This window comes from Callorhinchus milii, unplaced genomic scaffold (assembly GCF_018977255.1).
Source record: "Callorhinchus milii isolate IMCB2004 unplaced genomic scaffold, IMCB_Cmil_1.0 Scaffold19, whole genome shotgun sequence".
NCBI classification, from domain to species: Eukaryota; Metazoa; Chordata; class Chondrichthyes; order Chimaeriformes; family Callorhinchidae; genus Callorhinchus; species Callorhinchus milii.
The window spans coordinates 5,886,350-5,901,644 of record NW_024704760.1 but is presented as its reverse complement, the minus strand read 5'-3'; the positions used below and the strand labels follow the sequence as shown (position 1 = coordinate 5,901,644).

Below are 15,295 nucleotides of genomic sequence, written 5' to 3'. Positions count from 1 at the left end.
TTAGTAACACCTTGTTTATTTTCTATTTTCTTGTTATTTTGCCTGCTCTATTAAACTCCAACCACCACATTTCATTTCCTGGGAATTAACAAGGGGTGAGATTCTGAATCGGATCGGGTATGCAATCATTGGCAAATATCCAATCAAAATTTTGTCTTCAAAACTAAAGAAAACATTGGTAAAATACTCTAATGCAGCTTGTAATAAGTGCTGGTACTGTTTCTCCTAATCTGGGTTCAGATACATTAAAGGTTTCAGTATACATCCTGCTTTAGACGACCAGAGACTTGAGTTGTGCACCAAATTAAGACTGGCGGGTGATAGCACTTTTTTGATCAGATATTGTCTCTGCCGGTCGATCTAATCCTGTTTAGAAGGAAGAGTGTGAATCTTGTTATGGGATAAGGAGAGTTTACTGTACCATCTGGTACTATTAATATTAAGGTCCCTAACCTAATGCAGTTGGCTGCCACGTTTCACCCAAAAAATAGAGTCAATTCACTTTACAGTATATTCTGTGAAGTGCTTTCTGACATCTCGAAGATTTGATAAGGCGCTATATCAAATGCAAGGATTATTATTAGGATTATCACCTTTGCTTTTTCAATATCAGGCTGTTTTTATTAATTGTGTCTCTGATGTAAATATATATATAATAGGCATGAAAAAAACCAAATTTTCTGACTCAACGTATCCTCTACTGAACAGTCCATATTTTCTCTCAAAGAAATACAAGCCAGACTCACTCAGCGCCTCACATGAACTGTGTCCTAAAATAACTGTAAATAGAAGCTGTATCAATGCTGCTTTCTGAATTCACTTACTGCAGTTAATTAATGTTCCCCCAACTGCCCTAGCTGCACATGTGAGACTTTCTATCAATTTTAATCAATCAATATGTAATATAGGAAATTAACCTTTCCGAAATTGTTTGAATAAAACGCACAATCATCACCCAAAATTATTGCAGGTCCAATGCACAATTATCAATCCTTTTTCTGTAAAATCACTCACATTCAGTTGGGATTTAGTTTTGCTCGTTTTCTTTCCACTTCCGTTGTTGATTCATCTTTGAGTATTGTATAAGTGATCCAGGACGCTAGGCCGCGTGAAGGGCGCTGTATAAATGCAAATTGTTGTATATGGCTTTACAGTGTATTCTCTGAAGCGCTTTGAGATGTGAAATGACATGAAAAGCTCTATATCAAACGCAAGGATTATTATTAACAATAACAACTTGCACTTATATAGCGCTCCTCACGCAGGGTAGTGCCCCAGAGCGCTTACATACAAGAGGCTATAAGGCATCAACTGGATTAGGGAGCGCAAGTTTCTTAGCCATGACACTTGTTCAGGAGAATTAGTTGACAGTTGCTTTAATTGTTTTAATTGTTTTAGCTTGTGTCAGAAAATCTGAACATCTTACTGATTCAATCTAACCTGATGGATACGTGAAGCAATGGAATTGGCTGAAGTATTGAAAGAGATGTTATCGTACTTTACCAATTATTTCACACATTTCTGTTACAAACAAATCAAATAAACATTGCCAAACTAGACTAATAGCTTGATAAACATTTGTGTACATCATGAATTCATATTTTTGCAATTACAACTGATCATAAAAAGTTCTACAAACAAATTCATTAAAAGGTGAACACAAATATTGGGCTGATACTGTATGGATCAGCATTTAAATAAAAAGGTTTGATTTTGAATTGTCAGCTTTCAGAATCGTAACGTTCAACTGAAATGACAATTCTAGGAGTAATTTAAGGTTATATAGGCCACAAAGCTTTAGCACAAGGAGTCAGGAAAGTGGTCCCTGGTACCAGGTTAACATTAATCGATCATAAATGGTATTGTGACCGTCTCATTATGGAAGAAGTCTGATTCAACGAAGGTTCATTTCCCACAATCAAAGGACTGCTCACTTTAGTGGTTCAGTTCCATTTCAGCGTTCACATTTCACACCTCCGCTTTAAAACGCACAGTGAATTTGTATCGTGAAGCTAAGCAAATTCTATCAGAATGCACTGTGTATAAATTATTATTCTATCAGAATGTACTGCGTATAAATTATTATTCTATCAGAATGTACTGCGTTTAAATTATTATTCTATCAGAATGTACTGCATTTAAATTATTATTCTATCAGAATGTACTGCGTATAAATTATTATTCTATCAGAATGTACTGCGTTTAAATTATTATTCTATCAGAATGTACTGCGTATAAATTATTATTCTATCAGAATGTACTGCGTATAAATTATTATTCTATCAGAATGTACTGCGTATAAATTATTATTCTATCAGAATGTACTGTGTATAAATTCTGCAAATTGTATTATCAGATTTGCATTCGGCAGATCTGTTAAAATAGTTGATGCATTTTACAGAGACCCACGTGACATAACCAGTAATCATTTTAAACACATTTACTCCACATCATAATATAATCGAACCCAAACGGAGGGAACGTTCCGATCAGTGGACGCAATTCTAATTATTTTACAAGATAAGAAAGAAAACATTACAATATTACAAGAAAACTCCACCCACTGCTTTTTCTCGATTTTTAAAGAGACTGAAGTTGAGGAGAAACTGATCATCACTCAATAATTCATCTGAACAGAAACCGTTTCAAGTTGTATTTGATTAAAAATCCATTTGTGTTATTTGTATTAACCCAGTTAATTTGCATGTGTGTGCACGTTTATTGATTAAAAGATGCCACAAAGCCACCGCGTTGAAAAAATACAGAATCATTTCGAAATATTGGTTTACAATGATCAAAAAACATTACGGTGCTAGAAGGTGTTCAGACTTTCCAACACACTTTTGGTAAGTTGGCAAAACGTTTATATGAAAAATACTTGAATGGAAATACCTTAACCTTAAATAAGCTTAACCTTTAATGCCTTAAAATGATAATAATAATTAGGTCACTCAATCCACCACTGTTGTGGAACGCTGCTGTGAGCAATTGGCTGCCTCCTTTCACCCACAAAAGATACATTAGGCGTACAGATCTGAGACCCACATACATCCAAGATATATTTTCCACTAGAATTTCCAATTCCTATCAATGAACAAATAATAATATTTACCTTTTTCATAATTCTCAGGCGTGTGAATCTACTGGAGCAAAATAGGGTTTGCTTTAATAATAATATTAATTGTCCTTGCATTTGATATAGCGCCTTATCATATCGTTGAGATGTCTCAAAGCACTTCACAGAATATACTGTAGGGTGTCTAAGTGTCGCTTGTATATTTTGTGAGCAAAACGTGGCAGCAGTGTCCCACAGTCACTATAAAAATAAAAATATGAGAGGAAATATGTGCTTAACCATTAGTTCAGTCCCAAGTTTGGGGTTTGTGGTCCTGAAGGCCGAAAGACTTAAATATAAGGTTTATTCACACATCGAGATGTTCATTGAAACATTTAATTTCCACGTCAATTGAAATCCCCCCGCCCGGATGACAAAAAGTCTTAAGAGAAAATAAAGAGCTTTGCACCAGGTTTTGGCAAACAATCTTGCTTAATCGTACTTAGATTGGCAATTCCTTTAAAGCTTTTTGCCCTTGCCCCTAATCCACGGCGCTGCTTAAAAAAAAAGGGTATAAAACTAATCCAAGAAGTCAATAAATTGCGCTTTATGCTGAGAAACCTTCCAGTCGTCTTCTAGAATAGTTGGAACGTTTACCACCCTCAAGTTATATTTTCCTCAGTGCTCGTGATTTTTTTTTGTTAAATATGAACGGCACAGAAGGGAGTAATTTTTACATCCCTATGTCCAACAGGACTGGTGTAGTTCGCAATCCTTTTGAATACCCGCAGTATTACTTGGCTGACCGATGGCTGTTCTCCTCGATTTCGGCTTACATGTTCCTTCTCATATGTGCTGGGCTACCAATCAATGGCTTGACACTGCTGGTGACAGTCAAACACAAGAAGCTCAGGCAGCCTCTAAATTACATTCTAGTCAACCTGGCTGTTGCCAACCTGGTCATGATCATGTTCGGATTCGTGTTAAGCTTCTACACGACCATGAACGGTTATTTCATCTTCGGGCCAATCGGCTGTATTTTTGAAGGTTTCTTCGCAACGCTGGGAGGTAGGTGCAAAAAAAAAAATGCGTAGCGCACGTCTGAAATATATCCGCAAAATATGCAGTCGATTGGCTTTGCGGTGTATTTTGTGAAGCGCTTTGAGAACTTTTATCAGGCGCTATGTATATCAAATGCAAAGATTATTATCATCTGTGAAAAGCTGAGGTTCCCTCCACTGCCAAGAAAGAGCAGTGAAATGTATGACTGCATATTCCAAACACAAACTAAATAATTTACTCCAGTTTAGATTGGGCGTTGTTAAATATCGAAAAATGTTGTTGTATCACGTTTTGATTGCCAGCTCAAACTGGTGCGAAGTATTACGGTAGAGAGAACGTTATTCCGATAAAAGACCAATGGATCTCCACAGTTATCTGTCTTAACGTTTTCCTTTATTGTTTTTTGCCCTTCTCCCTGTTTGCCTCTCTCTTATGTTATTGATGTCTCTCTACAGGCCAGGTAGCCCTCTGGTCTCTGGTGGTTTTGGCCATAGAAAGGTACATAGTGATATGCAAGCCAATGGGCAACTTCAGGTTTGGGACGTCTCATGCTCTAATGGGAATGGGCTTCACGTGGTTCATGGCTCTAACGGCTGCAGTGCCCCCACTCGTTGGCTGGTCCAGGTGAGAAAACAAAAAACCCAAATCCCCATCGAGGCAAGTATTTCACTCGAGCTGTGAAATATGAAATAGGATATACAAAATAAGGCGCTGGTGTGCACAATTGGCTGCCGTGTTTCGCCCACAAAGTGTACAGTCGATCCACTTTACCACGTACTCCGTGAAGCGCTTTGAACAGTCTCGACGATGTGATAAGGCTCTATATCAAACGCACAGATTATTATTATTATTAGCAGATCTTTACGTCAAAATTGGTTCCCCTCAATAGTGTGGAAGTACTGCCTTCCTTACCTTCTCGCGTGTCGTGGCTCTCAATCAAAATTGAGAGTATATATATATGTATCAACTGAACTTTGTTTCTTAAATAACTCTCCCGCAAATAAAAGAACCCGCAAAGTATTTCGGGCAAGGCTTTATAAAAAGACACACATTCAAGTAAGGTTTCAATAAAGGCACATTTATCTCAGAGCACCCAGCCACAGAACACATTGCTACAAATTGGAAAACTTGGTAATAGATGACTTGGTGTGGAGGAATTGAAAAACAAGATACAAAAACAAATAAAATAATATGCAACACAAAAAGGACTATTGACTCTCTCAATGGCACCTTATACTGTGAACGTGCCTAGCTTTATGCCAGAGGGTTGTGGTCAAATCACACGCTAATTCTTTAGGTGTCAACCTGGCTCAGTTGGAAGCATTCTAAATCAGACGGTTGCTGAATTGTTGGAAATCCCATCCTTTTTGGATGAGACATTAAAGCGAGTTCCCCTGCCTGTTCACGTGGATGTTAAATATCCGACTGACACTGTTGTGAAAACATAAGGTGGGTTCTCCCCGAGTCTGAGAAAACGATTCTTCAAATAAAATTAGTCACGCACTTTGTAGCTGTTTGTTGGAAATTGCTGTGTTCCCCTACAAATACACAGTTACTACACTTCACAGCAAAATCCTTTCATTTGAGACAATGTGATATAAAAGGATTATGATGATGATGAGAGGTAACCCTCTTCTAGAAGTGATCATTTTGTGCTGCAAAATAGATACGCTTTATATTTTAAGAAGCTGTTTTTCTCTTTAGGTTCATCCCAGAAGGATTCCAGTGTTCATGTACTCCAGATTTCTACACCACGAATCCACTGTACAACAATGACTCTTACCTTATGTACTTGTTTAGCGTGCATTTTGCATTTCCAGTTACACTCATATTCTTCTCATATGGACGTTTAATCTGTAAAGTTAAGGAGGTAAGTCGCATTTCTCAAGCCGTTAACATGTCCTGCAGATTCTGTGGCTGCAAGCAGGAGTTATTATTTATTTTGCATGGCAATGATTTTCACTTATTTACTTAGTCAAAGAGAACATTTTTTTTTACAAGATGGGTTTTGAAAGCATAGAGGGAGAGAACCAAGTGGAAGAGATTCGGAGGAGCTTGATCAGAGACTGGATGAAAGCTTTAAAGGAAAGCTGAGGGGGAAACAAAACACCAAAGTTTTCAACAAATAAGATCATAATTTTTTGGTAGACAGCCATGCCATTTCAAATAGCGTGCAATCATGGTGCGTTCATCAAAACCTTGAAAACCTTAATAATAGGTATTAATCAATTATTGTGCAATAACTATATGGCCTGAATAGGCATTGTTCCTCCTCATCATTCAATGTATAATATTATTATTATTATTATGACAATGCACTCAATTATTCAGTTTTAAACATGTATTCGATGAGCTGGTGTATTTTAAGAGCATTTTTGTTTAGATGCAATAACATGGGAACTTGTTTCGTTCAGGCCGCAGCGCAGCAGCAAGAGTCTGCAACCACCCAGAAGGCAGAGAAAGAAGTCACCCGCATGGTCATTCTAATGGTCATTGGATTTTTGACCGCTTGGCTACCCTATGCCAGTTTGTCAATCTGGATCTTCACTCATCAAGGGGCATGGATTTCACCTCTACTCATGACTATCCCCTCATTCTTCTCTAAAAGTTCTGTGTTGTACAATCCAATCATCTACATACTAATGAACAAGCAGGTAAGAATGGAATACCTTAATTATTTCATTGGAGAGAAAGACCTTAAACCTCACAAATTCTGCCCACAAAATGTAAAGTCAATAATACAAATACAAAATATTAATAATAATACAAAATATCACAAAGTTAACAAACTAAAACCTGGGAAGACAAAGTTTTTTGCAATTTTTTTTTACTGGAAATCTCCCCTCAGTATTCCACTGCTGACGTTTGTAAGCTTACAGTGTCAAAGAATATGTTTGTTATTAGTCTTTTTTTTACACACTGCTGACTTTCTGCAACTCTTTTAAGCTATATTTGATCACTCAATCCATAATTGTTTGTGGGACACTGCTGTGTGCAATTGGCTGCCGCGTTTCACCCACAAAATATAGTCAATGTACTTTACAGTATATCCCGGGAAGTGCTTTGAGAAACCTGAATGGTGTGATAAGGTGCTATATCAAATGCAAGGACTATTATTAATGATAAGTAAATGTGTTAATAATCCATTGCATATTTTATTTCAACAGATCAAATGTAAAATTCTCACGGTTTTGAAAGTGGTTGTTATGAGATGGGAAGGTTCTTCATTAATTAACATTAATAGTTGACATTAATTAACATTAACTATTTATTAATAGTTATGCGAAATAATCATCACTTCCCAGCAGGGTGTTTGGTTATTATGCTTGAAATCCGTATACCTAATTTAATGTAGTCTACAGAATGACTCGTTGAATATACCAATCAGTGAAATATTAAATGCAAATTTCTCTTTTCCCCTCTGTATATTAAAAACGTGTTGAACTGGTTTCAATAAGGATAGTGCTTGAAATGCTTTTAGCTTAGCCGCAGTGCACAGACATACACGTACATCTAGTGATTCAGTTTCTGCAATCATGATTCAAGAATGCACAACATGTTTGCAGACATTTTACACGTATAAATGTGCAGATAATAGCAACAAATACAATTCAAGTGCCTCCAAATTTCTTTTTACATTTGAGATTTGAGAATTTTTTTTATTTTGCTGCATATTTGTGTAGAAATTGCGTGAAAACATTCTTTCTCACGCTTGTATACAAATCACTTTTTTATTTTCCCAAAATTGGAACAGAAATTCCTGTGGGATACCATTTTTTACACCAATATAAGATCCAAGGCTTGTGGTCCGGGAGAAATACTCTTCAGACCCACCCAAATATAATGTTTTGAAATTGTGAATGGTTCAGCTTTAAATTCACTTAAAAAGAGTTGTTTTGATGCACAAGAATATCTATCTGAATTGCCTTGTGGAAACTTTGCTTTCAGTTCCGTAGCAGTATGATCACCACAGTGTGCTGCGGCAAGAATCCGTTTGGAGATGATGATTCTTCATCAGTAACATCTCAAAGCAAGACAGAGGTTTCTTCCGTATCAACGAGTCAAGTCTCCCCGGCATAGGAACAACCGATAGTAGCAGAAAGACCGATTGAGATGTGTACAGTTCTTTATAGGGGATCTTAATGTGGACAATTGTTTGTAGGGGAACTCAGGTAGCTACTAAAATCCTTTTGTGTACAAAAAGTATTTTAATAATTATCTGAATTCCCCTATAAACACTCTGAACACGAATACGAACTTGCATACTGTGGAATGAACACGAACACAAACTTACTTATATTCTTAGAATCTACAGTAACAAGCATCCCTCCAAAACGGGTTATTATTGACCTTTGATCAATTTATTTGCTTATTTCTCACTCGCCCTTTTTGATTGGAAATCCATCCTTCATCAATAACGAACGATGGGTGGATTATGAGGTGTTAAATCTCACAACATTTCATTTGAAAAATCATATATCCTGGAGACAAAAATAATTTCTGGCCAATTTGATTAACTTTAACCATTGTTATACAGTTTCTACAATGTAGGGAGAAACCCCACTTCTTTTAAGAATACAAAAACTATCGGAGTACAGATATACAATGTATAAACAATGTGCTGTATTTGTGATACAGAAATCCAAATAATACTGATATTGATCAACAGAAACCAGGGATTATATTGTACATAGTTCCTCTTTCCACAGTATGCAAGTTAACACATTTCCGATCCATTCAACAAAGTCCTCTCTCTCCTGCCTGCGTTCTGCAAACATTTGTGCTAAAAATTAACAATGTAAAACTGCCTGTGCATGTGCATGTCGCCCTCACTGTATATTTTTTATATATAAACGGTATTTATGCTATGAAGATAATTTGTAAAGTTGACATTAGTATTTAGAAATAAAAACTTGCATCACAAGTTTAATGCGCGATTCTTATCATTTGCATACGGTGTGTGCATAGTTCTGAAGTTTTGATTTTGCTCAAGTTCATAAAAGATCAAACTAAAATGTTTCAATACTACTTTGGAATATAAATGTGCACCTTATTATTTACTTTGATGCACTCTTATCCAAACCCCTGACTGTTCAGCACCTAGGGACGTCCTCCCGACGTGAAAGGCGCTAAACAAATTTAATTTTGTATTTTTGTTGTATTTTCTTACCCTTTTGGACTATTGCAAAGGTTCATTTTTTTGTTTGCTTTAGTCTTGGCACATGTGGAAACAGAGACCATGCTTTAGAGCATCCAAACCAGACAGTTTCACATTTGCATGCCACCTAAACATGGAAATTTCCATGTCTGAAATCGAATGCGCACCTTCTTCCTGGAGGGATGCATCCTTACTGTTCCAGAGTATTAGAGACCCCAAAGTGTGCGTTGGGGGTGCTGCTGAAGTTTAATCAGCTAAAAGCACATAGCTTGTCCCTCCACATCTTGCTAACCCTGTATCAACCAGTCCACTCCTTCCGCTCAGCAGGTTGGCATTGCTCCACACCCCCCGCCCGGCTCACCCCATCATTGCCGGTCGAGCCTTCAACCTCTCTGCCCCCATTTTTTGGAACTCAATCCCAGAGTCCCTTCACTTCGCTCCCTCTCTTGCCTCCTTCGAAGCAAGTCTCAAGACCCTCCTCTTCGATCGCGCATTCGGTAATCCTCCTACCCCTACCTTCCTTGCCCTCCACACCTTCCCTGGTCCCAACCCCTACTTGGGTCCAGATCCCGGACTCTCCAGCATCTTGGTATATCCTCCCGACGTGTGCTTTACAAAATGTAATTTGTTGTTGTTGTAACGTCGCCACAGGCATCAGTCTCATGGTGATGTGTCGATTTGGAAATTGGCCATTTCTAAATCAGATCGGAAAGATTGAAAAATTAATTACAAATACACCATAAATGTCATTTTATCCATTGAGAATCAAAAATAACAAAAATATTGATTAGCTTCATATTTTGAAACTAATTACTGAGAGAAGATTAAACTAGTTAAAATCCTAGTTAAGAATAAGCTTTTTGAAAGCTATTGTTGGCTTCTGTTTGTGTCAAATTGTCTTCACTGAAATGAGGTAAAAAAAAATGGATTTTATCGATGGAAATTTACCTTCACCGAATTGCAAAAATTGATGAATATTGATGTTTAAGGATTTCCAGCAAACCCAGTTGTACACTAAACATACCTGTTCTATTAGCATTCTCATATAATAATAATCCTTGCATTTGATTTAGCGCCTTATCACATCACTGAGACGTCTCAAAGTGCTTCACAGAATATACCGTCAAATGTAGTGACTGTATATTTTGTGGGAGAAATATGTCGCAAGAGTATTTTGAAACAAAATGCTGAATATTGTTGAAAATGATCAGGCCTAGATAAGTAGAGAAATAAGTAGAGAATCTCAAACAAATAATTATTCATCCTTGCATTTGATATAGCACCTTATCAAGTGGCTGAAGCAAACATATCATAGGATCTTATTGTAAAGTGTAGTCACTGTACATGTGCAATTCACAAGCAAAAACCATGTTATGATCAACCACGATAATAAAACTTTATAAAACTATCAGTTATCAACATCGTCTAGTAACATTTTCAGAAACAAGTTATTTAAATTTTAAGTTCCCCGGGTAATAATCAGATCATAACGTGGTTTGCCTGATCTTAATCTAAGAGAATGTCATTTATCAACCCTGAGTAGCACAGTCTTAGTTGTGACTGGGGCAGAGACTATAGTGGAAGGGGTTCAAGATCTCAAAGAAAGTATTTAAAAATAAAAAATCTCAAATAAAGTACTGAATAATTTACAACATGATCATAAAATTATATGCAACATATTATCTGCTCCTTATCCAGGAAATAATGGGATGACATGTATCCTGTATGAGTTGGAAGGCAATAGAGGGGTAAGGGAGAGGGAATTAAGAGGGGTGGATCCTCACAAGGAGTATAAATACCAAAATGGACCAGACGGGCTGGTTTCTGTGCTTAGTGTTGTACGTAACTCTGTTGTAAAATATACCTCACTGTTTGCTACTTTTTTAAAAAAATTCAGTTACAGTTATCTATCATTTCCTTCAGAAAGTTCTTTGGGATGATGTGTGTTGGCTTACTGTTGTGATCAGAACTTAATTATTCTTTTGGAGAAGCAAGATAGAATAGAATTATTGTGTCCGATAAGTTAGTGTGCTTCTTTTGATTAGATGTGAATTACTATTGTGATTAGAAGTGAATTACTATGTTGGCTTGCTTATGGCAAACTGATTTGTACAAGTACGGCCTTGATTATAGAAGTTGCTTGATATTGATTAGATGAAGGCAGTATGGTTCTTAGCCACATCAAGATGACCTGCAGAAAATACTGTTTTAATATATTGAGCTGAGTTGCAGAACATCCACCCAAGTGTGCCAAGTGTTACAAGGAGGCTGTAAATCACTCGAGATAAAAATGTCAGTAAGCTGGGCCTTCAGGAGTTAAATTGGTTAAGAAAATGGAAGCGAACTTGTTATGATAACTATAGGTTGTTAATGTATGGTCCTGCATTATCTTAATCAGTCAGCCCACGGAGCCCAAGGTCAGCTCAGGTAAATAACTATCCTCTGAGTGAGGATGTGCACAGACCATCCTGAGTTGGTGAGAGAGTGGACACGTTTTTTTTCTTCTCTAAGAAGGTAATACTTCCACCTGAGGTTTTGTAACTCAAGCCACTTGTCTGTCCAAGGTTCCAGTAACACTGGAAGTAGAAAGAACAGACTCTGACAATACAAGAACACAACTGCGAGAGATTCAATACATGCTAATATTTGTGTTCCCAAGCAAGATAAGTTATTCTGCTGCCTATGAAGTTTGATATTATCATTACAGTGACATGCTGTATGTGAGCATAACACCATAATATTGGCTATCGTAACCACGTTTACTGAATCAATGCAAAATTGTCTTCTTGCCGTCGTGAGATGATCGATTAAGCATAAAATACAAATAATAATAATCCAAAACAGACAGTCAATTCACTTTACAGTTTATTCTGTGAAGTGCTTTGAGACGTCTAGAAGACGTGGAAAAGCGCTATATCAATGCAAGGATTATTAAATGGCTTTGGTTCCTCAGTTCTTGCATTCCAGACTTTATATCTGGCAAAAACAGAATAAGATGATCTTTTCTGATTGCACTTTTTGTCCCAGGCTGAATAGGTCGAGTTAGTTCTACTGCCGCCCGACTCCCAGGCTAAACAGGGTGTTTAAGTTCACGGTTGGCCGCACCTTTGAACCCAACTTTACTTTCTTCCAAAGTCTATCATTTTCACACGAGAGGCTTTTTACTTTATTTTTATTCTTGGTCAGTTCGCGCTTTGTGATCCCATAGTCTTGCCGAAGGGTTTCGAGCTGTTCGTGCAGGAGCTGTATCATGTGGCTCTTCTGTTTCAGCAATTTCAGCAGATCATCCTTAGAGTCAGGGGCAGAATAGTCGTGGTCATGCTGCACTGTATTACTCTGGATGTTACCGCGGTGTGAAACAAATGTGGAGATCCTTGTGAAACCTGTAACAAAGCCACATCATTATAGAGAATGTCCAATTTGCTGCTTGCTGTGCGCAAACTGGCCGCCACGTTTTGCCCACAAAATACAGTCAATCCACTTGACCGTAATATCCTGTGAAGCGCTTTGAGACTTCTCGACGACATGGTATGGCACTCTTATCAATTGCAAGGATTATTGTTGTTATAGAAAGAAATGTTGGCAACCAGGACATCTAGCTGTATTCACTGAATGTGCAATTCCATGAATGACCCCCTAAAATAAGCCTACATTTCAATTCATCCAAGCAAGGTGGGGTGATGCACAACAAACTATCATTGCATTCATCATAAAGAATAGCAGCAGCAATCAAAAGCACAATTGAGAACCATGACATGGGGGGCATTTGCAAATCGTTGTATCACATGCAACGATTATTGTTACTTTTTTTATCGACCGAGCCATCCGGAGAATGCACACTTATCTTCCTCTCCTTCCCCCACCACCACCCTTTGCTTTTTTTCCAGCAGAGGCGCTGCCTAATGGGTCAGTCAAACACCAACGAACAGGTTTTAAAAAAAAATGCTAAATGTTTACTTATAAGCAACATTGGTTCACCAACCAACATTTAGCTTATACCGATAATAATCCTTGCATATGATACAGTACTTTATCGCGTCTTCGAGACGCCTGAAAGGGCTTCACAGAACATACTGTAAAGCGAACTAACTGTATACTTAGCGGGCCGAACGCGACAGCCAATTGCGAGCGGCAGCGTCCCCTAAACCAACAGCGGTAGGTTGGAGTGACCGAATTATTTTACTTTTGTTTTTTGGGGGGGGGGGTTGCAACGATCAGCGCCTCGGTGGTGGGGGGGGGGGAAGCCATCCTCCCCCACGCGCGCACACGAAAAAAAATGCGCGATACAATGCAATTTGTTGTTGTTGTTGGTTGTTTGGGATAAAAGTTTAATCATTGTCACACTGGGACCTTCATATCGCTGACCACTATTTCCCACTTTGGACAGCAAGTCAACGTTTTTTTGGGGGGGTGTGGGGAGAGAGGTGGGGGGGGGTGGGGTGAAGGGGAGAAATGGGGGGGAATGGGGGTGGGGAGAGATGGGGGTGGGTGGGGGGGAGAAATGGGGGGGAATGGGGGTGGGGACAGATGGGGGGTGGGTGGGGGGGGAGAGGTGGGGGGGGAGAAATGGGGGGGAAGGGTGGGGGGGGAGGAGATGGGGGTGTGGGGGTGAAGGGTGGGTTAAGGTGAGCTGTAATGGCCTGAAATTGTTGCTGCCAACATTGAGATCAGAGGTCTCCCCTCCCAACCCGCCCCAGTTCTGACGAAGGGTCGCGGGCGGGACCCGAGCCGTGGGGTGGGGAGGGGGGGTGGAGGGGCTCACGTTCCCGGACGGTACCTGGACGGCCGCTCCCGGTCTGGCCGTGGCGGGGCTGTGGCTGCTGCCGCTCCCGCTCCCCCCCGCCCGGCCTCCTCCTGGCCGGGAAGACGGTGGGCACGTTGACCGCGTAGGTCTTCCTGCCGCCTCGGAAGTGGGCGTCGCAGACCCGGTGGTGGGCTCGGGGCGCCCACCTCGGGTGCTCGGCCCCGGCGGACCGGGCGATGTTGCTGACCCAGAGCTGCCTGAGGGCCGGGGCTTTGGGGAAGTTGTGGAAGGACAGGGCCCTGTGCTTGAGGGTGTTGTGGTAGCAGCCGGGGACGCAGCAGTAAGTCCCCACCATGATGTCTCCCCCTCTCCCCCTCCCGCTCCCCACCGGGAGGTCAGGGGTCACCTCCTCCTCCTCCCCCAGCATGCACTGCGCTGGCCATCCTGCGCAGGCGCCCTGCGGCTCAGGGCGAGTCAACCGCCTCCCACGTTTCTCATCAGCAGATTCGCACCTCCTTCCATATCTCTTTCTGCCCTCACCCCCCCCCCTCCCACAGGACTAAAGCAACCCTCACCTCACCCCCACCCCACCCTCTCTCTCTCTCATTGGGGTTATCAGTGCAGTGGGGAGATAGAATGGTTTGGCAGATATTTACTTCCAAAAGATTTTTTTTTAAAAAATAATAATAATAATAAATGATGATGATGCTGTTGAGATACTATTTCAGGAGGAGGAGGAGGAGGAGGGTGGTCTGCAGTGGTCAGTGTGCTGGGGAGGGGTGGGGAGGAGGGGGGGGGCAATGATTGGTCCTCATTTACATGAGGGGGCAATGGGTAGGTCGGGATACACGTGCATCACTTGTCAAGGGTGAGTAGTTGCAGTGTGTCCTGTGCTGGAGAGGGGTGGTATGGGGGGGAGGGAGGGAGTGGTGCAGATTATTTTCCTTTATTTGAATGAGGGGCTGATTTTGGAGTAATTAAATAATATGCCTTACTTTTAAAGGGCGAGTGGTTTTGTTTTGCAGCATATCTTGTGCTGTGTGTGGGTGTGAGAAAGAGGTGGTGATGGGGGGGGGGAAGGGGGCAGTTATTTGCATTACTTGATGTACTGGGGCAGGGAGGGAGGGAGGGGGGGGCAAAAGGGGGGGAGGAGAAAGTGGAGGAGAAAGATGGGGGAGAGAAAGTGGAGAGGGGGACAGAGAGAGAGGGGAGAAAGTGGTGGAGGAGGGGGGGAAGAGAGAGAAGGGGGGAGAGAAGGGGGGGGAGAAAGAGGAGG

At 40.2% G+C, this 15,295-nt stretch overlaps 2 protein-coding genes across 3 annotated transcripts; one reads left to right on the top strand and one right to left on the bottom strand.

Annotated features, from left to right (window-relative positions):
- The first annotated feature begins 3,762 nt into the window (after window positions 1-3,762).
- LOC103179120 (blue-sensitive opsin-like) lies at window positions 3,763-9,635 on the top strand. The gene is given in 5 exon segments (NM_001293047.1): window positions 3,763-4,123; window positions 4,573-4,741; window positions 5,822-5,987; window positions 6,532-6,771; window positions 8,066-9,635. Coding segments are annotated over 5 exon segments (1,068 nt in total). The 3' UTR covers window positions 8,198-9,635.
- A 123-nt stretch (window positions 9,636-9,758) lies between these two features.
- LOC103179121 (THAP domain-containing protein 11-like) lies at window positions 9,759-14,403 on the bottom strand. 2 transcript variants are annotated; one of them, XM_042342139.1, is made up of 3 exons: window positions 14,053-14,403; window positions 12,381-12,658; window positions 9,759-9,970 (listed from the first exon to the last, which is right to left on the bottom strand). In XM_042342139.1, exons 1-3 carry the CDS (start codon window positions 14,372-14,374, stop codon window positions 9,887-9,889), a joined length of 684 nt encoding a protein of 227 aa, XP_042198073.1. In that variant the 5' UTR covers window positions 14,375-14,403; the 3' UTR covers window positions 9,759-9,886. The 2 variants fall into 2 exon arrangements, with proteins under 2 accessions (XP_042198073.1, XP_042198074.1); XM_042342140.1 differs by having other exon boundaries at window positions 12,441-12,658.
- Window positions 14,404-15,295: the final 892 nt, after the last annotated feature.